We start from the raw sequence: 26,396 nt of genomic DNA on the forward strand, positions 1-26,396 counted from the left end.
AGAAAAGTTCTGAGTGTCCAGCGAGCTTGAAAATGGGAGAGTTGCAGATCCATTTTTGGGTGAATATTTACACCCAATCTTGTGCACATAGTGCATGAAAAAATGGGCCAGCCTGTCTCTAGCTACTACAGGCAGTAGGTGGGGCATAATTCGCCAACCAGCAGCAGAGGGAACTATTGCGCAATTCCAACAGTAGAAGCTTGACAGGGAGAGTGCTGTCAGGGCTTTGCTTTTAGAGCCAGCATCAACTCAGCACCCCTCCCCCATCCCCACAAAATCGCAGGGGCCTGTGGCCGATCACAAGCCCAACACCGCCCAAAACCATAGCTCCCCCATGCACCCCCCTCCCTCCCCCAACCGATTGTGATGCAAAGCAGCAGTAGGCCCCCTATCCCTCCCCCCAACGATCATAGGCAGAGCAGCAGTGGGCCCTCTCACCCCCCACTGATCGCAACTACATTGCGTGCAGTGTCCCTCCCCCCGCCTCCCTCCCTGGTTGGGCTGCCCTGGCCTTGCCGTACCCCCTCCAGGCCCTGTCCCCATATGCCCTGCTCCCTCCGGCCCTGCCCTATACCCCCTTTAGGCCATGCTCCCATAGACTCTGCCCCCGGCAGTGCCAAAGTGCCATGGGGAATTGCCAAAGTGCCAGGTTGGCAGTGCCAAGGTGCCAGTCTGCCTCCTTGCCTTCGGCCCCTGGTTCTACTAGCGAGGGAAACCCAACTGTTCCCCATTCATGGGGAGCACGTATTTTCATCGCTGGAGAAAACCTCGCTCAGTGAGGCCATAAAGGCAAGTGAGCCCGGACGATTGAGTGCCAGTTCTGGTAAGATCACGAGAGCCGAGAAATCGGGTGTGATCCTGATTTCTTGGCTCTCGCGTGATTTTACCAGCTCGCTCCACCCATTGATGGGTGGGGTGAACCGGTAAAATTCCACCCATGATGTTTTTTTTGCACACACTGCTTTGCCTTCACCCTCCCTGCCAAATTTGGGAGCACCAGGTCCAACCTGGTTTGATGCACCTACGCATCAGCAGCTCAGCAGGGGTAACCCCAGTGATAATGTGGGGTACTTTTATTTATTTATTTGTGACGAGTAGGCTTATGTTAATCCTGCAATGAAATTACTGTGAAAATCCCTAATTGCCACACTCCGACACCTGTTTGGGTAACTGAGGGACAATTTAGCACAGCCAATCTACCTAACCAGCATGACTTTTGGACTGTGGGAGGAAACCCATGCAGACATGGGGAGAATGTGCAAACTCCGCACAGACAACGACCCAAGCCGGGAATCAAACCCGGATCCCTGGCGCTGTGAGGCAGCAGTGCTAAAATGCATTAATTTGGTCTTTAGAGATGCTAGTGATTACCTGTTCATGGCTCCTTAAAAGGTTTGCGCAGCCCTCTCTGCCAATCTGTTGGAAGGGTGGAATGTGCTTAATGCCATTTGATGACATGAAATGCCGGAACTCCGGGACAAAGGAGGGGAATTATGTTTAGAACCCAAGGGAATAGGGGAGATCCTAAATGAATACTTTGCATCGGTATTCACGAAGGAGAGGGGCGTGTTAACCGGGAGTGTCTTGGAGGGAGGTGTTGACCCGTTAGAGAAAATCTCCATTACAAGAGAGGAAGTGTTAGGTTTTTTAGGGAACATTAAAACTGACAAAGCCCCAGGGCCTGATGGCATCTATCCTCGACTGCTCAGGGAGACGAGAGATGAAATTGCTGGGCCTCTGACGGAAATCTTTGTCGCTTCTTTGGACACGGGTGAGGTCCCTGAGGATTGGAGGATAGCGAATGTGGTCCCGTTGTTTAAGAAGGGTAGCAGGGATAACCCAGGAAATTATAGGCCGGTGAGCTTGACGTCCGTGGTAGGGAAGTTGTTGGAGAGGATTCTTAGAGACAGGATGTATGTGCATTTAGAACTGAACAATCTCATTAGTGACAGACAGCATGATTTTGTAAGAGGGAGGTCGTGCCTTACAAATTTGGTGGAGTTTTTTGAGGAAGTGACAAAAACGGTTGATGAAGGAAGGGCCGTGGATGTCGTCTATATGGATTTCAGTAAGGCATTTGACAAAGTCCCACATGGCAGGTTGGTGAAGAAGGTTAAGGCTGATGGGATACAAGGAGAAGTGGCTAGATGGGTGGAGAACTGGCTTGGCCATAGGAGACAGAGGGTAGTGGTCGAAGGGTCTTTTTCCGACTGGAGGTCTGTGACCAGTGGTGTTCCGCAGGGCTCTGTACTGGGACCTCTGCTATTTGTGATATATATAAATGATTTGGAAGAAGGTGTAACTGGTGTAATCAGCAAGTTTGCGGATGACACGAAGATGGCTGGACTTGCGGATAGCAAAGAGCATTGTCGGGCAATACAGCAGATATAGATAGGCTTGAAACTTGGGCAGAGAGGTGGCAGATGGAGTTTAATCCGGATAAATGCGAAATGATGCATTTTGGAAGAAATAATGTAGGGAGGAGTTATACAATAAATGGCAGAGTCATCAGGAGTATAGAAACACAGAGGGACCTAGGTGTGCAAGTCCACAAATCCTTGAAGGTGGCAACACAGGTGGAGAAGGTGGTGAAGAAGGCATATGGTATGCTTGCCTTTATAGGATGGGGTATAGAGTATAAAAGCTGGAGTCTGATGATGCAGCTGTATAGAACGCTGGTTAGGCCACATTTGGAGTACTGCGTCCAGTTTTGGTCGCCGCACTACCAGAAGGACGTGGAGGCATTAGAGAGAGTGCAGAGAAGGTTTACCAGGATGTTGCCTGGTGTGGAGGGTCTTAGCTATGAGGAGAGATTGGGTAAACTGGGATTGTTCTCCCTGGAAAGACGGAGAATGAGGGGAGATCTAATAGAGGTGTACAAGATTATGAAGGGTATAGATAGGGTGAACGGTGGGAAGCTTTTTCCCAGATCAGAAGTGACGTTCACGAGGGGTCACGGGCTCAAGGTGAGAGAGGTGAAGTATAACTCAGATATTAGAGGGATGTTTTTTACACAGAGGGTGGTGGGGCCCTGGAATGCGCTGCCAAGTAGGGTGGTGGAGGCAGGCACGCTGACATCGTTTAAGACTTACCTGGATAGTCACATGAGCAGCCTGGGAATGGAGGGATACAAACGATTGGTCTAGTTGGACCAATGAGCGGCACAGGCTTGGAGGGCCAAAGGGCCTGTTTCCTGTGCTGTACTGTTCTTTGTTCTTTGTTCTTTGTTCCTCACTGGTGAATAACGTTGCATTATCTGAAAAAATCACCACTGGTAAATCATGGGTATCAAAGGTTTGCGTTACCTTTTCCATGGTTGTCAAATAAGTCATGGATCTCATTTCATAGATATCTAGCTATTTTGAGTATGCATCAACTATAAGTATGATGCCCATGAATGGACCTACAGACTCATTGTAGAATCGCACCCTTGGTCGATCTGGCCACTGCCAAGGGTGCATTGAGACTGCCAATGGCAACTTTTGTTGTGCCTGGCATTGGTCACAGTGTTTAACCATACTTTCTATGTCAGAGTCTAACTCAGGGCACCAAACATAGCTGCAAGCCAACATTTTGATCTTAACATCCCTGGGTGGGTGTAGTGTAGTTTCTCTAATAATAACTTCCTGCCTGGCATGGAGACGACCACCCTTGCTCCCCACAGAAGGACACTTTCCTCACAGCTCGATTCTTCCTTCCTTATTTGAAAGAAGTTTAGTTGTTCAGACATTCCCTGGTAACACCAGCCGTGAAGAACTATATTGGATCCTTCTGAGTCCAGTATTTGATTTGTTGTGATGACACGGGGAGTGTGTCAAAGAAATTCAAGGTCAGAACAATTTCTTGCGCCACCAGAGGGGGTGGCGCACTTTCCAATGGAAGTCGGCTTAAGACATCTGCATTTGATATTTGTGTCCCCGGTCTCTGTTGGGAGGTATATTCATAAGCGGCTTCAATAAAGCCCAATACTGTATCCTCACAGATGCAATTGAGGGATGGCTTTATCATCTCAAAAGAAGCCTATCAAGGGTTTATAATTAGTCATAACAGTGAAACACCATCTGCAAGCATATTGGTGGAATTTATTTATTCCAACAATGACGGCCAACACTTCTGTCTCAATCTGTGAGTATGCATTTTCTGCTTCAGTCAGAGTCCTTGAAGCATAACCAATGGGCCCTTCTAACCCATCCTTCATTTTATGTGACAAGACAGCTCCAATTCCATAAGGAGATGCATCACAAGTAGGAATGATTTCTTTTGAAGAGCCGAAATTAACTAAAAAGCAGGACTATTGTACGGTTCAATTTGCTGCATTTTCCAAGATCATCTCTGGTGTTTTTTCAATAATGTATATAGATTTTGTGACAAATTTGGAATAAACCTTCCATAATAATTTACCATTCCGAGAAAATATTTTAACTCTGATACATTCTTTGGGGCTGGTGTTTCTTTTATGGCCCTAACTTTCTCTTCCATCGGGTGCAACCCTGGTGCATCTACTCTAAAGCCTAAATAAATCATCTCATTTGCCTGAAGAGTGCATTTCTCTCTCTTTAATCTTACTCCAGCTTCGTGGAACATTTTTAAAACCTCCTGGAGGTTGGCTAGGTTTTCCGCCTCTATGACTCCTGTGTTTAATTCATCATCAAGTAGACAACTACTTTAGGTATATCTTATAATAGGCTTTCCTTTGTGCATTGAAAGATTGCACAAGCTGAATAGACTCCAAATGGCAACCTGTGCTCTTTCTGTGTGTCAATAGTGACAAATTCTCACCTGTGTTGCCACTTTCAGTGCTCGGTGGACATGTACGCCCAGATCTCTCATGTGACTCATGTCAAGCTTGGTGTAAGTTAGACCTCCAGCTAGCATGGTGTACATATCTGCTATTTTAGGTATAGGATACCTGTCAATTTTGCCACCTGATTGACCATTAGTTTATAGTCCTCAAATATTTGTATAGTTTTATCTGACTTAAGTGTAGACACAATGGGAGCTTCCCACTCCATAAACTACACAGATCTGATAATGCCCAGATCTCCTAGCCTTCTAAGTTCAGTTTCTACTTTCTCATACAGTGAATGGGGCATAGGTCGTGCTGTGTAAAAGTTTGGTGTTGCCTCTGGATGTACATCAAGCCTTATATTTTACCTAGTTTTCCCGAAATATAATCTGATATTTCCAGAAGACATCATGTAGGTCTCCTTAAAGAATTTTGAAAGTTTCTAGCCAATTCAACATTACTTCAAAGAGCAAAGTACAGCACAGGAACAGGCCCTTCAAGTCTGCGTCGATCATGATGCCTGCCTAAACTAAAACCGTATGCACTTACGGAGTCTGTATCCTTTCATTCCCATCCTATTCATGTATTCCACTAGTTGCCCCTTAAATGCCACAATCGTACTTGCTCCCACCACTTCCCCAGGCAATGCGTTCCAGACATTCACCTCTGTGTAAAAAAACTTGCCTCGCACATCTCCTCTAAACTTTTCCCCATACACCTTAAACCTATGTCCCCTAGTACTTGACTTTTCTACCCTAGGAAAGAGCATCTGACTATCCACTCTGTCCATGCCACTCATAAACTTGTAGACCTCTATTAGGTCACCCCGCAACCTCCGTCGTTCCAGTGAGAACAAATCGAGTTTATCCAATCTCTCCTCATAGCTAATACCTTCCAGACCAGACAACATCCTCTTCTGTACCCTCTCCAAAACATCCACATCCTTCTGGTAGTGTGGCGACCAGAATTGTGCACAATATTCCAAATGAGGCCTAACTAAGGTTCTGTACAGCCGCAGCATGACCTGCCAATTTTTATACTCAATGCCCCAACCGATGAAGGCAAGCAAGCTGTATGCCTTCTTGACTACCTTATCCACCTGTGTTGCCACTTTCAGTGCTTGGTGGACATGTATGCCTAGATCTCTCTGCCTATCAATACTCCGATGGATTCTACCGTTTACTGTACAATTCCGACATGCATTGGATCTTCCAAAATGCATTACCTCACATTTGTCCAGATTAAACTCCATCTGCCATTTCTCTGCCCAAGTCTCCAACCAATCTTCATTTATCTAAATAACTTAATATTTTAAAATTATTTCTGTAATGGTGTAATTGTGGACTAAGATTTATGTTTCATGCTTCTTTATGTAACCATAAACATATATAACTGTTAAGAGTATCAGTGATTAATTTTTGATGTTTGCACAGGTGGCTGAAGCAAAGATAACAGAAGTTAAAATAAATGAGGCAAGAGAAAACTATAGAGCTGCTGCACTGAGAGCATCCTTACTCTACTTTGTTATTGATGACCTCAATAAGATCAACCCCATTTACCAATTCTCTCTCAAGGTAAACATCTATTAAGACTAATCACATTTGTGAGGGGCATATTAGAACACATTCCTCACTTTGTTTAAGATTGATAAGCTTACAATATTAATTATACTGTTCATCCGCAAGTTCATTGGGTAGGGAATGAAATGAAAAATCATTGATATCATTAAAAGGGAGCCTTCACTTCTTCTATTGGCTGCATTCAACTGAATTGAACAACCAAAATGACTTGCTAACATAATGCAGGAATGGCCTCCCAATTTTCCAACACTGCTTTGGAGGTGTTGGTGGAAGAGGTCAACCAAGGGAAAGCTACCCTCTTTACACTCAGCAGCAGAAGAGTCTCCTGACAAGCTTCATATGATTGATGGGTGGAGGTGGTAAAATAGATCAGTGGAAGAGGCATTGCACCCAGGAGCAGGTCACAGTCCAGAAAGAAGTTTAAAGATTTGACAAGGAACACTAAGGTAAGATGTCAAACTCATTTCTTTGATTTGAAGTGTGAGAATTGCTGGATGAAAAAAGACAAAGGTTCACCTTCTACTACTTATTTTGATCTTGGTAGGGACTGTTAACATTGAAAGAGAAATTAACGCCTTTGATTAGCTGAAAGATGAGGCCACATCATTTCATGTTTTTAAACAAAATTAAACTTTATATAAAAAAAAGTAAGCAAAGCAAGAACCACTAACATAATACTATAGTTTCTAAAAATTGTTCCCTAAACCCATTTCTACTTCCACCCAAAAGTTTCCCCAACCTTTACAAGAATCTTGAATGTCCTATTCGTTACCTTTATGGGAACATGTTGGCATTGTACTCTCTCGATTTCCTTCTGATGATTTCTGCTGCTTTGATGAAGATTTTCCTACAAGTAGCTGCTGCCAGTCCACTTTGTCCAGATCCTGATTTAGGGGAGGCGATGACCTAGTGGTACTATCACTGGACTATTAATCCAGAAACTCAGCTAATGTTCTGGGGACCCGAGTTCAAAGGAAATCTGCTGTCCTTACCTGGTCTGGCCTACATGTGACTCCAGAGCTACAGCATTGTCATTGACTCCTAGCTGCCCTCCAAGGGCAACTAGGGATGGGCAATAAATGCTGGCCAGCCAGCAATGCCCATGTCCCACGAATGAATAAAACATGTATTAATATCAGCCTTCGCCGAATTCAAAACCGTTATTTCTGGTCTATTTTTGTCCTTTTCCAGAACTACCTTTAAATCTTACTGAGTTATGGTTACTGTCACCAAAATGCTGCCCTGCTGACACTTCTACCACCTGCCTGGCTTCATTCCCTAAGTTAGTTCCAGTACCACCCTTCTCTTGTAGGAATTCTACATGCTGGCTCAGAAAGCTCTTCTGGATGCATTTAAGAATTCCTCCCCCTTTAACACTTTGACTATCCCAATGAATATAGGAGAGGTTGAAATCCCTTACTATTATTGCCTTATTATTTAAACACTTCTCTGAGATATACCTCCATATCTGCTCTTCTACCTCTCCTTAACTGTTTGGAAACCTAATAAACTCCAGCAACATGATTGCCATTTTTGTTTTTAAGTTCCACCTCAATTGAGGATTCTGCTAAGATATCCTCCCTTCTCACTGCAATAATTGACTCCTTGATCAATACTGTGACACCACCTCCTCTTTTAACAACATTTGACCAAATCTATCATCAAGGACACCCAGAAAAATTGCAATCAGTGCAAATTAGGTGGAAGACATTCCAATGATGGACCTCTACCACATACTACAAAGGAAGTTGATTTTGTTCGTTGGAGGCCAAATATCTCAGTACCAGGACATTGCTGCATCCTTTAGTTTAGTGTCCGAGGCCCAACCCATTTTCAGCAGTTTCATGAATGCCTTCGATCATAAGTTTGGAAGTACGAATCTTAACAGGTCTTTTCACAGTCTTCACTATCATTCACAACTCCTCAGATACTAGTGATTTTTTTAGTGCAGCGGTCCGGGAGATTCAAGCAGCACGCAATCCTCGCTGGGCATCCAGTCCTGAGCGCATCTCCCAGCGCCGGATTTATGCAGCAGCTAATATTAGTGTCATTTCAAAAGTTTTAGTGAGCCCGGGACTGAAATCTCCAGGCCCACTAGCCTCTCCCCTGCACAAGGAGTATTTCACTCTGGCGGGGATTATTATAGCTCCCCACTTGCGGGGAGCCAGCGGCTCCACCCGGCTGGAGTGAATGGGGGGCAATCGAGGCCCCCCAGAGGGTCAAGTGCTGGGGGAATGTCCCCTGTGCATTGGCACCTTGGCAGTGCCAGCTGGGCCCCCTGGAACTGCCCAAGGGGCAATGTGACAATGCCCAGGGGGCATCTTGGCACTGCCCATCAGGCATAGGGAAGGATGGGGGGGCGATCGGTGGGTGTCCCGCTGGCACTTTGCAGTTGGGATGGTGGGGGAGGGAGGAAGTCCAGCAATTGGGGCTGGCCATCGGGGTGGGGGGTGTGGGTCAGCCTGCTGGGGGTGTCAGGGCTGCAGGGGAGGGGGTCGGCACTGAGGGAGGGGTGGGTAAGCACTGCTGGGTGGGGTAGAGATTTGGGAGTGGGGGGGGAGATTGAGATGGGCCGGGAGGACAGAGGGGTCAATGCTGGCCCAGACATGTCCGGGAGACCAGCAATCAGGCCAGGGGGGGCTTGGAGGGCCGACGTTGCAGGGATCTCGGGGCTGGCAGATCGGTGCATGTGCAGTGGCCCGCTCAACACTATGCTGCCGGCCTCTTCAGCGGGAGTAGGCCCCACCTCCAGATTTTCAGCATGATTAACGCTAGTGCTCTCTGCAGTGCACAGAGTGTTGGAGATTCTTTTTTAAACTTCCACTGAAAAACCAGCCTGATTTACTCCAGTTTTTACACAAATTCAACACTTCGAATTTTGTTTGAGAGAATCGCCCCCCTGGACTATAAGTTGGCCTTTTTTAAATTCATTCATGGGACATGGGCATCACTGGCTGGCCAGTTTGTATTGACAGTAAGAGGTTTAACAACACCAGGTTAAAGTCCAACAGGTTTATTTGGTAGCAAAAGCCACAAGCTTTCGGAGCCTTATTCCCACTCACCTGAAGAAGGAGCTTAAGGCTCCGAAAGCTTGTGGCTTTTGCTACCAAATAAACCTGTTGGACTTTAACCTGGTGTTGTTAAACTTCTTACTGTATTTACCCCAGTCCAACGCCGGCATCTCCACATCAGTTTGTATTGCCCATCCCTAATTGCCCAAGGGCAGTTGAGAGTCAACCATATTGATGTTGATCTGGAATCACATGTAGGCCAGACCAGGTAAGGACGGCAGAATTCCTTCCCTGAAAGACATTAGTGAACCAGATGAGTTCTTCCAACAATTGACAATGGTTTCATGGTCATCAGTAGGTTCTTAATTCCAGATATTTTCTTATTGAATTCAAATTGCATCATCTACCGTGGTGGGATTCGAACCCGGGTCCCCAGAACATTAGCTGAGTTTCTGGATTAATAGTCCAGTGTTAATACCACGAGACCATTGCCTACGCATCTGATATGTGCCAAGCAACATACACACCAAACAAGTATTGAGCAGTGACCATCTCCAACTAGAGAGAATCTACCTATCTCTCTTTGACACGACCATCGCTTAATTACCCCACCATCAACATCTGAGAGGTTGCTATTGTCCATTCTGGACCAGCCATGTAAGTACTGTGGCTACAAGTAAGTACTGTGGCTACAAGGGCAAGTCAGAAGCTGGGAATTCTGTGGGGAGTGTGATGGAGTATTCTTCATTTGCTTGAATGAGTGCCACTTCAACAGTAATCAAGAAATTCAACACCATGGATTGCAGTAGTTCAAGAAGGCAGAACACCACTACCTTCTCCAGGGCAAAATGGGTAATAAATGTTGGCTTCGCCAGCAAAGCCAAAACCCACAACTAAATTTTAAAAAATATTGAGGGCAAAGCAACCTTCTTGATCGGTACCCCAACCTCACTTTAAATATTCACTCCCTTCACCACCAGCATACAGTGGCAGCAGTGTTTACCATATTCAAAATGCACTGCAGCAACTCTTCAAGCCTCCTTGAACAGAACTGTCCAAACCTACAATTTCTACCAGCATGAAGGTTGAGGGCAACTTCTGTAAGTTTGCACCCAGTGAAATTGGTAGTACCTTTTAAGGTGGTTTCACACATTCTTACTCTGCAAATTGCAGATTGCCTCACATAATGTTGCTGACAATTTCATATATCCACAGTCTCCAAGATGGGAGAAATTTATATCAATTCACACAATGTTCTTCATCATCTGTGTGCTGCGTCATGCATCTTGATTTTATCATATATTTATCTTGTATCTTACTGAGATACAACTTATTCAACTCTGATTTTGGCATCTCTCCAGATATCTCGCAATTGCTGGTTTCTTCGCTGTGGTGCTCAATGTTGTCATGGGATACCAGCACCTGCAAGTTCCCTTCAAAGCTACACATCATCCTGAATTGGAACTGCATCATTTGTTCTTACACTGTGTTCTTACACTGTTGCCGGTCAAAAACCTTAAACTCCCTGCCTAACTCAAAATAGAGGTGAAACTTCGATCACACCGAGTTTCCTTCCAGCTCAAGTAGAGTGGATGTTTCCCCTTGTGGGGCAATCTGGAACATGAGGTCATAGTTTTAGGATAAGGGCTGATGGATTTAAAACAGAGATGAGGAGAAACTACTTCTGTCAAAGTGTCGTGAATCCATGGAATTTGCTATCCCAGACTGCCGGGACATTGAGTAAATTTAGGGAGGAGATAGACAGATTTTTAATTAATAATGGGTTGAAGGGTTATGGGGAATGGGCAAGAAAGTGGAACTGAGGCTGAGATTAGATCAGTCATGACTGTGTTGAATGGCGGTTTTAAGGGGCTTAATCCCCTCCTGCTCCTAGTTCTTATGCCCAGAGCTTGTGTCTCACTAACAGTATGTGCTTACCTGTACCAGATGGACTGCAGCAGCTCAAGAACAGTAAGAAGTTTAACAACACCAGGTTAAAGTCCAACAGGTTTATTTGGTAGCAAAAGCCACACTTAATGTCAAAGAATGCTCAAGAAGGCAGCTTACCATGACATTCTCATTAACAATTGGGGATGGGTGTGATGCGCGACAATTAAGCACGTGGAACCAAGGCTTCGATATTGAAGGCTTTTATTGTGTAACAATGGAACTACTAACACGAATACACCAGTTCAGACTGAAGGGGTCCTGCCGGAGCAGGGGGTCTTATACCTCGCCACCGGAGGCGGGACCCCACTGGAATGTGCCATGATAACTCTTATAACAGGTAAACACCCTAACCCAACAACATTGTACAACCCCCACAGTAACAACACCCTAGCCCAACAGTAACATAATAACAACCCCCAGTGGTGAACCAACGATGGTTCACCACATTCACCCCTCCTTTAAGAACAAAAGGTGGCGGGGTGCAAGAAAAAACAGGTCATATAAACAGAATTCACAAGTCCAGACGGTCTGGAGGACCGCACCGACGCTGTGATCTCCTCAACACCGGTTGCGAAACCGGAGCAGGTGCTTGCGGTGGCGTTCTTTCCAAAACAACGTCTGGCTGTCCCCTCAAGGACTCCCGGGCCGACTGGCCCTGGTGAGGCGATGGTGCAGGGGATCCTGGAACCTTTGGTGGTGGTGGTGGTGGTGATGATGGTGGCGCCGATCTCCGAGTCTCAGGCAAGGTGTACATGGGAGTAAAAGTGTTATGCACTGGTCCCGGTGCTGACCGCGCCACGTCTGGGGAAGCAATGAGGAGTAGTGGATTCATGACTGGGGGAATAGGAGCGACAGGAGTTGCTACGTCCCCTGCGGGCGCCAGGTCTCTAATGGAGACAGTGTCCTCTCGCCCGTCAGGATATGCCACATAGGCATACTGAGGGTTGGCGTGGAGGAGTTGGACCGGTTCGACCAAGGGGTCGGACTTGCGAGCCCTCACATGTCGCCGCAGAAGGACGGGTCCTGGGTACGTCAACCAGGCTGGCAATGAGGTTCCCGAGGACGACTTCCGAGGGAATGAGAACATCCTCTCGTGGGGAGTAGCATTGGTTGCCGTACACAGGAGGGAGCGGATAGAATGGAGCGCATTTGGAAGGACCTCCTGCCAACGGGAGACTGGAAGGCCCCTGGATTTCAGTGCCAGTAGGACAGCCTTCCAGACTGTAGCATTCTCCCTTTCCACCTGTCCGTTACCCCTAGGGTTGTAGCTCGTGGTTCTACTAGAGGCAATCCCGAATGAGAGCAGGAATTGCCTCAAGTCGTTGCTCATGAACGACGAGCCCCTGTCGCTATGAATGTAGCAGGGGTACCCGAACAGGGTAAAAAGCTCACTGAATGCCTTGATGACGGTGGCAGTCGACGTGTCCGCACAGGGGACAACAAACGGAAACCGGGAATACTCGTCTATTATGTTGAGGAAATAGACATTCCGGTCCGTTGAGGGAAGGGGGCCCTTAAAATCCACACTCAGCCTCTCAAAAGGGCGAGTGGCCTTGACCAATTGTGCCCGGTCTGGTCGATAAAAGTGTGGTTTGCATTCTGCGCAAATCCGACAGCTTCTAGTCACTGACCTGACATCCTCCACCGAGTAGGGCAGGTTGCGGGCTTTGACGAAGTGGTAGAGTCTGGTGACTCCAGGATGACACAGATCATTGTGGAGAGCCTTCAAGCGGTCCTCCTGCATGATGGCGCATGTTCTGCGCGAGAGGGCATCCGAGGGCTCATTGAGCTTCCCTGGACGATACATAATATCGTAATTATAGGTGGAGAGCTCAATTCTCCACCGCAAGATCTTATCGTTCTTGATCTTGCCCCTCTGCGTGTTGCTGAACATAAACGCCACGGATCGTTGATCCGTGATCAGGGTGAACCGCTTCCCTGCCAGGTAATGGCGCCAGTGTCTGACTGCCTCCACAATGGCCTGAGCCTCCTTCTCCACCGCTGAGTGCCGAATTTCTGGGCCTTGAAGGGTGCGGGAAAAGAACGCGACGGGCCTGCCTGCCTGGTTTAGTGTGGCGGCTAGGGCGAAATCAGATGCATCACTCTCCACCTGGAAAGGAATGGATTCATCCACCGCGTGCATCGTGGCTTTCGAGATGTCGCTTTTCAAAGCCTTGAAGGCCAATTGGGCCTCCGGCGTAAGTGGGAAGGTCGTGGACTTAATGAGCGGACGAGCTTTGTCCGCGTAGTTGGGGACCCACTGTGCATAATACGAAAAGAACCCGAGGCATCTCCTCAGTGCTTTCGTGCTAGCGGGCAAGGGAAGTTCAGTAAGTGGGCGCATACGGTCTGGATCAGGGCCAATGACCCCGTTTTCCACCACGTATCCGAGGATGGCTAACCTACGCGTACGGAATACGCACTTCTCCCTGTTATAGGTCAGATTCAGGCGAGATGCAGTGCGCAGAAAGTGTTGGAGATTCATGTCGTGGTCCTGCTGGTCATGGCCGCAGATGGTGACGTTATCCAGGTACGGGAAGGTAGCCCGCAACCCGTTCTGGTCCACCATTCGGTCCATAGCACGCTGGAAGACCGAGACCCCATTGGTGACACCAAATGGAACCCTGAGGAATTGGTATAGACGACCATCCGCCTCAAAAGCCGTATATTGTCGGTCCTCTGGGCGGATGGGGAGTTGATGGTAGGCGGACTTAAGGTCTATGGTAGAAAACACTCGGTACTGCGCAATCTGATTGACCATATCAGAAATGCGCGGGAGAGGATACGCATCCAGCTGCGTATAACGATTAATGGTCTGACTATAGTCGATGACCATCCGAGGTTTGTTCCCGCTTTTGACTACCACGACCTGCGCTCTCCACGGACTAGCACTGGCCTGTATGATCCCTTCCTTGAGGAGCCGCTGAACCTCAGATCTAATAAAGATCCGGTCCTCAGCGCTGTAACGCCTACTTTTAGTAGCGATGGGCTTGCAGCCAGGTACCAGATTTTTAAAAAGGGATGGTGTAGTGATTTTCAGGGTGGATAGATTGCATGCGGGGCGCTTTGGGCAATTTGGAGGCTGCGGCTGATTCCCTACTGCCAGTGAAGGGAGTGGCCCACCGTACTGTAGTATCACACTCTTCATGTGGACCATAAAGTTTAGTCCGAGGAGAATTGGCGCGCAAAGGTGAGGTAACACAAGGAGCCTGTATTGCTCGTAAATTGTGCCCTGTACCTCAAGAGTTACCATACATCGTCCTTGGATCGGTACAGACCGGGACCGTGATGCCATGGAAATTGTCTGCTTGGCAGGTAGAACCTGGAGTCCACACCTTTTAGCAGTTTCAGGGTGTATGAAACTTTCGGTGCTCCCACTGTCAAACAGACAATTCACAGTTCGACCACTAACCTTTATATCCATCATGGAATTTTCAAGTCTGTAGTGCCTGGTCTGATCCAGGGAGATCGACGCCACCGTTGGCCCCTGGGCGTCACTGCATGCTGCCGATGTGGATGCTGAGGACCCCTGCTGGTCGCTCCTAGTCGTCGTGGACCATGATGGCCGCCCCCATGAATCGCACGTGGGCGAGGGCGCCAAGCGCAGCGACTCCTGGTGGTCTTCCTCCTCCTCCGTCAGCCACGATGGCGCCGTCCTGGGATCGCACGTGGTCGGACCTTGTGGGTACTGCGATGCCGAAGGAGATTGTCTCCGTTCTGGAGGGTTACAAGCTGCACTGCCGTTTTTAGGCTTGGACCTGCAGACTTTGCCGTAGTGGCCTTTTTTACCGCACTGGCTGCAGATTGCCGTTCTTGCCGGACACTGTTGCCGTGGATGCTTGGCCCCACCACAAAAATAGCATCGCTGGCCACCTGGAGCTGCCGCCGTCGTCGGATCGATCTGGGAGCGCGGGTTAGCGGGGCGAGGAGGGAGCTGAGCTTGCTCCAGCCACGTTGACTGCACGTGGTCCTCGGGGTACAGCGCCAAGCTCTTTGACGCCGCTTCCAGCATCACGGCCATCTCCATTGCTTGGGTCAAGTCGAGTTTCCCCTTTTCCAGCAATTTAAGCCTGATGTACGAGGACCCTACCCCTGCTACGAACGCGTCTCGGGCGAGGTCGTACATATATTGTTCGGCTGATACGTCTTTACAATCGCAACCCCTGGCAAGCTGCAGGAGCTCATTGGCATAGTCCTCCATGGTTTCGCCCGACTGCCGACGTCGTGTAGCGAGGAGGTAACGAGCATGTATCTCGTTGGGTGGCTTCGTGTATCTTTTTTTTAGGAGCTCGACGGCACCCGGGTAAGTGGGAGCTGCACGAATGGCGAGATAAATCGTGTCGCTTACCCTTGCGTGGAGGACCTGGAGTTTATCACTGTCTGTAGTGATAGCTACCGAGGCTGCCAGGTAGTCCTCGAAACACTTCCACCAATGGTCGAATGTGTTAGCGGCACCGACCGCACGTGGGTCCAGTGTCAGACGATCCGGTTTTAGGATCTGTTCCATACTCTCTGTTTTTTTTTTTTTCGTACAGCTGTGAGTTTTCTGTTACACAATAAAATTGATGCGCGACAATTAAGCACGTGGAACCAAGGCTTCGATATTGAAGGCTTTTATTGTGTAACAATGGAACTACTAACACGAATACACCAGTTCAGACTGAAGGGGTCCTGCCGGAGCAGGGGGTCTTATACCTCGCCACCGGAGGCGGGACCCCACTGGAATGTGCCATGATAACTCTTATAACAGGTAAACACCCTAACCCAACAACATTGTACAACCCCCACAGTAACAACACCCTAGCCCAACAGTAACATAATAACAACCCCCAGTGGTGAACCAACGATGGTTCACCACAGGGTGACAAATACTGGCCTTGACAGTGATGCTCCCATCTCCTGAAAGAATACCCATTTAAAAATAAACCAACATATCTGAGCAGCTAACAGAGGCCACTGACTGGAGGACTGTGGGAGACCAAGTTCATGCTGAGCCTGAGGCTGATGATATGTCCTTGGAGTTGGCCGGGACATGGCAACTGTTGCATCTGATGAAACTTTGAATGATGAAAGAGTTCATCCAGGTCATGAGTGCAGCCACGTCTCTGGATGTCCACTTGGTGTTTTCCATTGAAAGATTGACAACTCTTATGGAGAGCCAGCTCCACCAGACCACCCAGCTCTATGCGGGCGATATGCGCAAATCTGAAAGCTATGTCAATGTCCATGAGCTCAATACAGCAGTGACAAAACAAGAGAAGTTGAGATATCTGGATTATCCACCAGCAATATATTCACCTCAGGTGAATGTGGAAGTACAAGAGTCCCTTGCAAAGGAGGAATGGCTGCCTTCCACTTCTGGGGTCTTCTGTCAGGGCACTCCTGCTGCGGACAATGGTTCTACATTCCTTTCACCAGTGGCACCATCACTTCAAAGAACTGAGGTCTGGGATGGTCTTGGTAGCTGTTCTCTGGTACTGCGAAAGGCCTGGAGTGCCCCAGCATACTGAAGTACAGAACATTGGCAACCTCCTTCTCCCTCATCTGCAAATGCCAGGATAGCACTCATAAGAAAGTTGTTAGATGGCCTAGTTGTATTTGAGTTTTAAATCCAGCATGATTACGATATCTATGTTCATTTAATTTAATATAGAAACCACAAGCAGGGGCAGGCCATTCGGCCCATCGAGATTGCTCTGCCATTCAATTTGATCATGGCTGATCATCAAATTCAATATCCTCCCCCTCTAGTTGTTGATCTCTTTAGCCAGAAGAGCAATATCCAATTTCTTCTTGAAATCACACGTTTTGGACTCAAGTGTTAAGTGAATTCCACAGATGCACCTCTCTCTGGGTGAAGAAATTTCTCCCCCACCTCAGTCCTAAAAGGTTTATCCCTTCTCCTCAAACTATGACCCCTTACACTCAAATCCTCTTGCTATGAAGGTCAACATACCATTTGCCTTCTTTACTGCCTGCCGTACCTGCGGAATAGCCATCCTGCTGATCGACTTTCTTATGGACTGGGTATAATGATTAATGGTGCATAATACTGTCTAAAGTATTATCGATCCTATGTATAATATTGCAGTAATTTGTTGTCACGACCATAGAAGTAAAGGGAAAGGGATTTTATAAATTTAAGTAGTTACAGATTCCTTTCAGAGCTGCTCATATTATTTGATGGTGATGTCATTAGGGTATTTCACAGGTTGCTGTTCAGTTTCAATTTCTACTCCATACAGGCAACAGCTCCTAGAATAAATCTGTTGTTTACATCTTTTTCTTTTTGTGTAAGACTCACAACTCTTAACATAGCTGGACATTACAAAGATATCAAGCAAAACTGGGTAAATAGAATTAAGATACAGATCAGCCCTAATGGCAGAACAAGTTCAGCAAGTTGACTGGCCTACTTTTGTTCCTGTTTCCTATATAGATATTAATGAATGGGCTTTGGCACTTGTGCAAGCATTCATGCATCAAGCTGTTTCTTCAGTCAAGTTAATCTAATCCAGATCTCAAAGAACTATTAGTCAGCTAAATAAATGTTTCACATAGCACCTCTCTGATTTTGTACAGGTTTTGAGGTTAAATGTTATCAGGCCCAGCGACCTGTTCAATTTTCAGTGCTTCAAATCAAGCTAAGGCCATTTAGCCATTTACGTTCAAGAAGTCAATTTCTAAAGTATTTATACCTATCATCTTCAATAGTGAAAATGAATACAAAAAATATATATTTACAATTCAGCAATACTACTCCTGCAATCCCTCAGAAAGAACAATGTATTCTGCTTTTTGATTAATATCCTTTTTTCCTTTGTTATCGCAAGCAGGAGCGAATCAAGGCAATGGCCTCTATTATAGAATCTCAACACCAGGGCTGCAACCTCTTTCGGCTTCCCAACAGGTGTCGGAGTGTGGTGATTATCGGATTTTCACAGTAACTTTACTGCAGTGTTAACGCAAGCCTACTTATGACATTAATAAATAAACTTTAACTTTAAATTTAATAAATATTTCACAAGGATAAAGTCCTTGGCATATAAAGGCAAATTCATTAACAATATAGAAGTTTCTTTAGACACCTTGGCCTCAATCCTACCTGCTCCTCAATCCTAACCACTAAAATCTTTCAAAGGACCGATGTGACTTTTCTGGCCACTAACCAAACTTATAAAGCTTCACCATGGGAATTCACCTGATTGATCAGTCGTTTTTTTCAATTGTGGCTTTAGATATCGTCAGCTGTATCTGATACCTATGCATGCAATCTTTCTAATGTTCTATACTTTGTGAAATATTTATTTTTGAGGTTACTTTCTGACTATTTATATAAATAACTTATTTCCATCAACCAGCACAGCACACCCCAATCTCAATTTTGAAACCTTTCTTTAAACCTGAAAATTGAGCCCATTCTTACAGAAGGTACTAGGTTGTATGCAACAATAATTTTCTCAATCAAATGAAATATGATCACAAAAAGACTATTGATAAGAACTGAAGGTTTGTTGGAACATATAATTTTCCCACCAGAAACAGACAGGAATAGACTCCATTAAAAGTTTCATATTTGAAATTTAAAAAAAGATAGAGAAGTTTAGGAAATAGGATGACATTTGTACTTCTTTATGAGAGCTGTGCAGTGACAATAATGGGCCAAAAAGCTTCCATCTGCGCTGTGAAATTCTATGGTTCCCACATGGAAATTCGATATCATCTCAGGACTACAACTATTGATTAAATCCATTACTTCCTAACATGTGGAATAAGAAAGGAAATTCTTGCTTGCACTCTCAACCCTCTTTTCCTTGTCACACTATCTATTGAATAAGGTCTAATTTTTGACCAATTATCATGGTTTCATAATATATGTCGCTAATATTTACCATTGCGCTTCAAACAGGATAATAAAGCGTTTGAAAAAACTTCTGGGATGGCATTTTACGACCTCGCTCGTCCCAAAACCGTAAAATCCCACCTGAGGTCAGTGGACCTTTCCATGGTCTGCCTCTTACCCGCTCCAATACCCGTGGCAGGTGGGATGGTAAAATTCAGGCCAAGGTGTCTAAAGAAACTTCTATATTGTTAGAGAATTTGCCTTTATATGACCAAAGACTTTATCCTTGTGAAATATTTATTAAATTTAAAGTTAAAGTTTATTTATTAGTGTCACAAGTAGGCTTACATTAACATTGCAGTGAAGTTACTGTGAAATTCCGATAATCACCACACTCCGACACCTGTTGGGAAGCCTAAAGAGGTTGCAGCCCTGGTGTTGAGATTCTATAATAGAGGCCATTGCCTTGATTCGCTCCTGCTTGTGATAACAAAGGAAAAAGCAGAATACATTGTTCTTTCTGAGGGATTGCAGGTTTAAAGTGGACTAACTTGGCCTCGTTTCAATGCTACAGTGAGGGATTTACCTGCAGAATGTGCTGCTTTTTCCCTGTGAGATGATGGTGCACTCCTGTACAAGGCTGTCCCTTGAACGCTAACAGTAGCCAACTTCATCACAATACCAGATGGCGTGTCCCTGGGGGTGGGGAATGGGAGAGGTGGGGAGGTGGGGAATGGGGGAGTGGATGATGAGGAATGGGGGAAGTGAGGGAAGGGGGAAGTGAGGGATGGGGAAGCTGATGGAAGGAGATGGGGGAATGGGTACCTGGGTGGTGGAGAATGGGGGAAAGTGAGAGAGGGGAATGGGGAAGCTTAGGGAAGGGGGATGGAGAATGGATAGGTGGGTCGTGGGGAATGGGGGAGCTGAGGGGATGGGGAAGGAGAATGGGGGAGGGGAGGGAAGGGGAATTGGGGTGCTGAGGGAGGGAGAATTGGGGTGCTGAGGAAGGGGGGAAGAGAGGATAGGGAGAGAGGGAATGGGAGAGAGGGGAAGGTGCAACAGACAGGGGATGGGAAGGGTGGAGGGGATGGGAAATAGTGATTGACTTTTCAGTTGTGAGTGGATTTGCAATATATGTCTTGTTGAACTTGTAAGGCCACACTTGGAAAGCTGTGTACAGTTCTGGTCACCCTATTATCGAAAGGATATTATTAAACTAGAAAGAGTGCAGAAAAGATTTACCAGGATGCTCCCGGGACTTGATGGTTTGAGTTATAAGGAGAGGCTGGATAGACTGGGACTTTTTTCCCTGGAGCGTAGGAGGCTTAGGGGTGACCTTACAGAGGTCAATAAAATAATGAGGGGCATAGATAAGGTAGATAGTCAACATCTTTTTCCAAAGGTAGGGGAGTCGAAAACTAGAGGGCATAGGTTTAAGGTGAGAGGGGAGAGATACAAAAGGGTCCAGAGGGGCAATTTTTCCACTGTGTCTGGAATGAACTGCCAGAGGTAGTAGTAGAGGCGGGTACAATGCTGTCTTTTAAAAAGCATTTAGACAGTTACATGGGTAAGATTGGTATAGAGAGATATGGGCCAAACACAGGCAATTGGGACCAGCTTAATGGTAAAAACTGGACGGCATGGACAAGTTGGGCCAAAGGGCCTGTTTCCATGCTGTGAACCTCCATGACTCTATGGCCGAAACCCTACCAATTCCAGGGTGGGCGAGGCTCTCAGAATGGAAATCTCTGTTGGCCTTGGGCGGGATTTTACGATCTCACCCGACTGAAGCCGTAAAATCCCACCCTATATGTCTGTACCTGATTGGCTGTGAGCATCATAAATCAGTGAACCTGCTTTTTGGGATTCCCCCTGCCTTTGGGGGACCTGTACTCTGCATGGTGCATTGAATCGTAAATCCGCCCTTGACCCTGGCGTGATTTTTAGTGCAATTATGCAAAAGTAGATCATAATTAATGCATTAACTTTAAAAGAAACATTATACAATTGTTCATTTTATTACTTAGGCTTTTCATGTCACATTTGAAAAAGCCATTCTTCGCTCAGTACCAGCAGAAGATGTAAAGGAGCGTGTTCTTAATCTCACAGATGAAATCACTTATTCAGTTTTTGTGTATACAACCAGAAGTCTCTTTGAAAGAGATAAACTCATTTTCACAGCTCAAGTTGCTTTTCAGGTAAATAAATATATTAGCCAGCATGTATTACACTAAAAGTTTTATGTATTTCTCCATATTGTGTGAGTATTTGTTAACAGTTACAGAGCACAAGATTATTTGGGACTATCAATGGAGGAATTAAATCACAAGGACCAAGTCAGGTAGATTTCTTGACCATGCTCTATGGTTAGCTGGGGCCTCATATTTCTCTTCCCCAAGTTAATTGTACTGTTCAGGGAAACACCAAGTGCCCCTGGCTGGTACATTTGTCTCAAAAGTAAGCAAATCTGAACACATGGGTCTGAAATAGTGCATTAGGTTTTCATGTTTGGGGCCTTCAAGTTGCTAATGGAGCAAGATGCCCAAGAACAAAGGATGGGATTTAGCAGGCCCGTTAACCACAGGCTTAAATCCCATAATGGCAGCTAAATCTCACCCACGAAGTGCGTGAACCTGATTTGTATGAGTTTGAATCCATTCTAATAAACTTAGCCTGATGCTAATGTCATATCTTTAACCTTCAGTTGCGATTCACGCATATATGTGCACGTTTTCCAGGGAGCATGCAAAATACTTGCATCCTCAGAAAAGCATAGATCTCTGGCATTTTTGAGGATGGCTTGTAAGGGAAAAGGGATATCCCCAGAGTATTTGGCTGATAATGCCTGTTCAGAGGCCTGAGAGCACAGCAAATGCCCGGTGGAATGAGACTCACAGTGCCACCTGATCTGTGATAGAGCTGTGCATCAACTTCCTGAAGATGCATTTCTGCCTTGACAGATCTGATGGGGTCCTCCATACAGGCCCAGAAGGTCTCTCACATTGTGGTGGTCTGCTGTGCCCCACATAACCTGGCTCTGCAGCGGGGCGGCAACCTTCATGAGGAAGACCTGGAGGAGCAGCACATGTACTCAGATGAGGAGGACATTCAGGAGGGTGTTGAAGAAGAGGCCACAGAGGTTCTGAAGGATATTCACAAAGGGTCAACCAGACTTGAAACGTTGGCTCTATTCTCACTCCACAGATGCCAAGACTTTCTAGCATTTTCTGTTTTTGTTTCAGATTCCAGCATCTGCTATAATCTGTTTTTATATAGAGGTACAGAATTCTCAGGCTGACATCCCAGGGTGCTGGGGAGGCACTGAGCTCTGGCATTAGGGAGTGGGTGTTGCTAATGTTCTCCACCAGAAATATGCAATGCTTGCCTAATTTGAATAAAAACTATGGACCTAATGAGATTTCTGCATAGCACATACACAGTTGCCAACAGACTTTGCATTTAAGATCTGCTGTGCACCTTGGGCACTTTGTAGGTCTGAGACATCTATCTGGATTAGCAAGCACTTTAGTCCCTCTGGCACACACTGATGCGTGATTAAATCACTCGGGAGGCTAGATTGTACCCGGGAAATAAAGGCTTTTATTACTGACAAGAATGGAGCACACTATATACAATACAATCCCAGACTAAAGGGTCTCCAGGCAGTGCAGTGACCTTTATACTTCCCCTGGTAGGCGGAGCCAACTGGAGTGTACCACAGAACAATATCAACAGGTAGAACAGCCCAACCCTAACACCAACAGTAATTACAGTAACATATCTACAAACCCCATAGTGCTGACCATCCATGGCTCAGCACTCATAGTGGTAACCAACTATGGTTCACCACACACATTACACAACCTTATGGAATAATGTTGATGGGGCTAGTTATTTTGGGTAGATGTGTAGATATTGGGAATGGGCTGCATTTTGTGGATAAAGGTAGTGAAAACAATGTGACAGTTAAGCAAATCTTTGTTAATTAAAGCACTGAGGTCTAGAAATTTGGTCACACAATGTTTTCCTTTTGACTGCTACATGAGCTCCCATGTCTCCGATATGGAGGACAGGAAGCATGCTCTCCTAATTCATCCTGAAGTCTATTACTTGACATATTGATTTGGACAAAAAGTTAGTGTGCAGTTCTCATTTCCTGAAATAGGAGCTAGCCCTTTTGACTAAAAAGGGGTTTATCACCTGTTAGCGGGAGAGAATCTCAAAGAAATCACTCAACGCTCAGGGTTGGTCCTCGCATCAAACAGTTTATTTTCGCCGGCGGGGAGATGGCTTCTGTTAAACCCAATGCCTCTCTCCGACGAACAAAAGAAAAACATCCATTCATATACATTTTTCAAACATCTACACAGCCCATCACAGCTGGACCTTGTCCAATAATATTGATTACAGATCACATACAGCAGTCACATATCCAATGAAAAAGGCATTACGTAAGGTGAGCTTGTGCATGATCAGCTCGTGGCCTCATGGACACGACTCATGGTACCTCAGTCAATATTATCTTTCTTTCTCCCATCTGGAGTACTTGAGTGTACAATACTCCTTGTCCAGTGGGCCTCCTTATCTCCCATGACTATCCTCCCTAATCCTCCGTGGCTGGTTTTCATCCGAGACCTCAGATCATAGACTGGTACCAGTCACCAGTATCTGGGGTCTATTGTACACAAGCTTATGCTCAAGCCAGCTAATGGAGTTCAGGAATGTGGCTAAAAGCTAGCATCCATCTTGTATCGTTTTACTATCCTGAGCTCCTGTTAACATGGTGGAGTTTTCATGCATGCCCTTTGTGATCGTATAACGGTAAATTCATACATATTTATTATATACTATTTATTCCTACTAATATAAATTGCTATACAGGTACCTTTGAATATAAATTGTTTTGCAGACACATAGACCAAGGATATTGTTCCCTCTAAACCTTTTCTTTAAATCTCCCTTCAACAATCCCCCCTTTCGGTAAGGGGCTGGCCCCACCAGCCTCCGAAACCGACGTTTTATAGAATATATTAAAAATTTGGATCGCCCTGTATTCCAGCCTCATTGTGCTGCAGTCACATGATTTCAGGAATAATGGTCGGTTATATCAAATTGAATTGGTCCGAATTACCCTGCCCGCCAAATTGAGTCATGTCCCTTAAGGCTTTAGCAGTGGCCCTCATCCTTTTGTGTTGCTTTTGTATTTCTTGCAGGACCGGCAAGCGATAATGCCCCATGCAAGTGCTAATAGTAGTTGTAGGCCTACTATTATGTGTGAAATGATTCGAATCCAAGGGTGTATATTGACATTCAGTCCCCAATCCCACACTCTCTGCCACCAGCTTTCTTCCTGTAATACCATTTCAGTGTCCTTTTCTAAAGTCTGAATTTTTGTTTGTAGCTGGTGGTATAGCTTAACTGAGTGTCCAACCTTAAATCTTAGCTCCCTCAGAGTTTCTGCTAGGTGTGGGATAGGGGCCAGTTCTGGTTCTTTATAGTCCTGTAAGATATCATGGAGGGTGTCTGTGACATTGATAGCCTGGGTGGTGGAGACACAGTATTTGCCTTTGCCCACATATCCTGTGCGGGCAAAGTGCCCAGAGGCTGGCTCAACCTCCAGGACACATCCCTCAGTACGGTTGAAGCCAACATTCGTCCATGTCTCCCTGTCCCACAGGGTGGGGGACACGGTAATGTTACCCCTCTGCAAGGGAGACACCATGGAAGGAATTGTTCCTATGTATGGCTGCTGTCTCGGTCAGGTGATAACGGAGGGAGGTATTTCCTCGTACTACTCTGATGTTTTCCAGCTGGAACAAGGGAAAAGGTCCTGAGCCCGGTGTAACTATAGGGATCATCAGAACCATCCCCACCCCAGCAGTCTTGCTCATCCCACAATCAGGGACTACTGGTGAGGCCTTTGAGGGTGCATTTTTTCAACGCCCCTGGCTGACTGTCTGTCTGTGTCAGGCGGGAGCTGTCAATCCAATCGGGTACCTCCCCCTTTGGATCTAACCGAGGTTATGTCTCATCTGTCCCACCATCCATAGGCCATATGCTTGACAAAATTGCCCCTGTTGTAATCGTGCAGTATCTCCCTTTCTCTGTCTATCAGGTGTTTAATCGTGCGAGCATGGTCCTCCAGCACTGTTATTGCATCTAACTGGATATCCATACCCGCCTCCCCCAAAGTTGCTTGTGTCTCTTGTCTTTTTTTTTCTGATCGTTTTAGGAGATCCCTTGTGGCCAATTTAAGTTGTTTTACCTTCTCATTTAACCCCTGGATATCCAAAGAATTCACTAGCGAGGTTCCTGTGTTCACCCCTGTGAGCACGTCGCTAACTGTCCCTCTTTTTCTCCTCTGTCTCTGAACTCTCGAGGTCCCCATGGCGTCGGCAGCCTGTCTCATAACAATTTGACTTAACAAAACATGCATGCTTTTATATTGTTCTGAACAGTATTCCGGCATTTGAATTGCAGAAATATTGATCAGAACTGGTACAATCTCGTGTTTCACATTATCATACAACATTTCTCTTTCATTTTAGACTACAATCCCGTTCTCTGGTCCCTTAAAAACCGTGGGACTTGGCAATATTGCTGGGGATTGAGTCTAGTGAAGTGGGCTGAGGAGTAGTAGGAGGGGAAAAAAAAACATAAAGGGACAGTGCTGCTGCATCCGTCTCCTCATAATATCTGCCTACTCCGAGTCCCTTCTTGGGCAGTTGGGATGGGCCGAGCCCAGGTGCACGTATAATTCCAGAAACACATCCATCCTTTTTCCACACTTCCCTGTGGTCCACACAACCGGTGGTCCCATCGGAAGTACATTTGACACACACGCGATCCTTGCCCGGATAAACTTGTAACCAAGCATTAAAATAAGTCCTATCTTTAGTCCAGTTTTTTCCTGTCGGAATGCAGATTCCGTCGGGGAAGTTGTACAACGCTCCGTAGCCCATGGGATTTCAGCCCGCCAAGGTCTGTTGCATTTGAAGAATCGAGTCGACGTCATTCTGGGGGGGTGGTTCTGAAGAGACTCCCAGGACGATAAGTCCGCAAAGCTGAAGTATACATTTGTGTTTCATGACCTATGGGTTTAAAACAAAAGGAGCCTGGCGGCGCCATGCGTTAGAAATCAGTATTAATTTAACTCCTTCCATGCAAGCTGGCATCCTAGGGATAAAAGGAGAGAATTCGATTTAGGTTAGGGAAGTCTTAACATT

At 46.1% G+C, this 26,396-nt stretch overlaps 1 protein-coding gene across 1 annotated transcript in view; it reads left to right on the top strand.

The window, feature by feature from the left end:
• The window catches only part of LOC144501720 (dynein axonemal heavy chain 17-like), an 832,067-nt gene that overhangs the window by 693,045 nt on the left and 112,626 nt on the right, over window positions 1-26,396 (top strand). The window contains exons 68-69 of the mRNA XM_078225682.1: window positions 6,220-6,360; window positions 21,198-21,368. Coding sequence (XP_078081808.1) covers window positions 6,220-6,360; window positions 21,198-21,368 — 312 coding nt within the window. The remainder of the gene's footprint in view (window positions 1-6,219; window positions 6,361-21,197; window positions 21,369-26,396) is intronic.

Source organism: Mustelus asterias, chromosome 12, assembly GCF_964213995.1.
Source record: "Mustelus asterias chromosome 12, sMusAst1.hap1.1, whole genome shotgun sequence".
In the NCBI taxonomy this organism is placed as follows: Eukaryota; Metazoa; Chordata; class Chondrichthyes; order Carcharhiniformes; family Triakidae; genus Mustelus; species Mustelus asterias.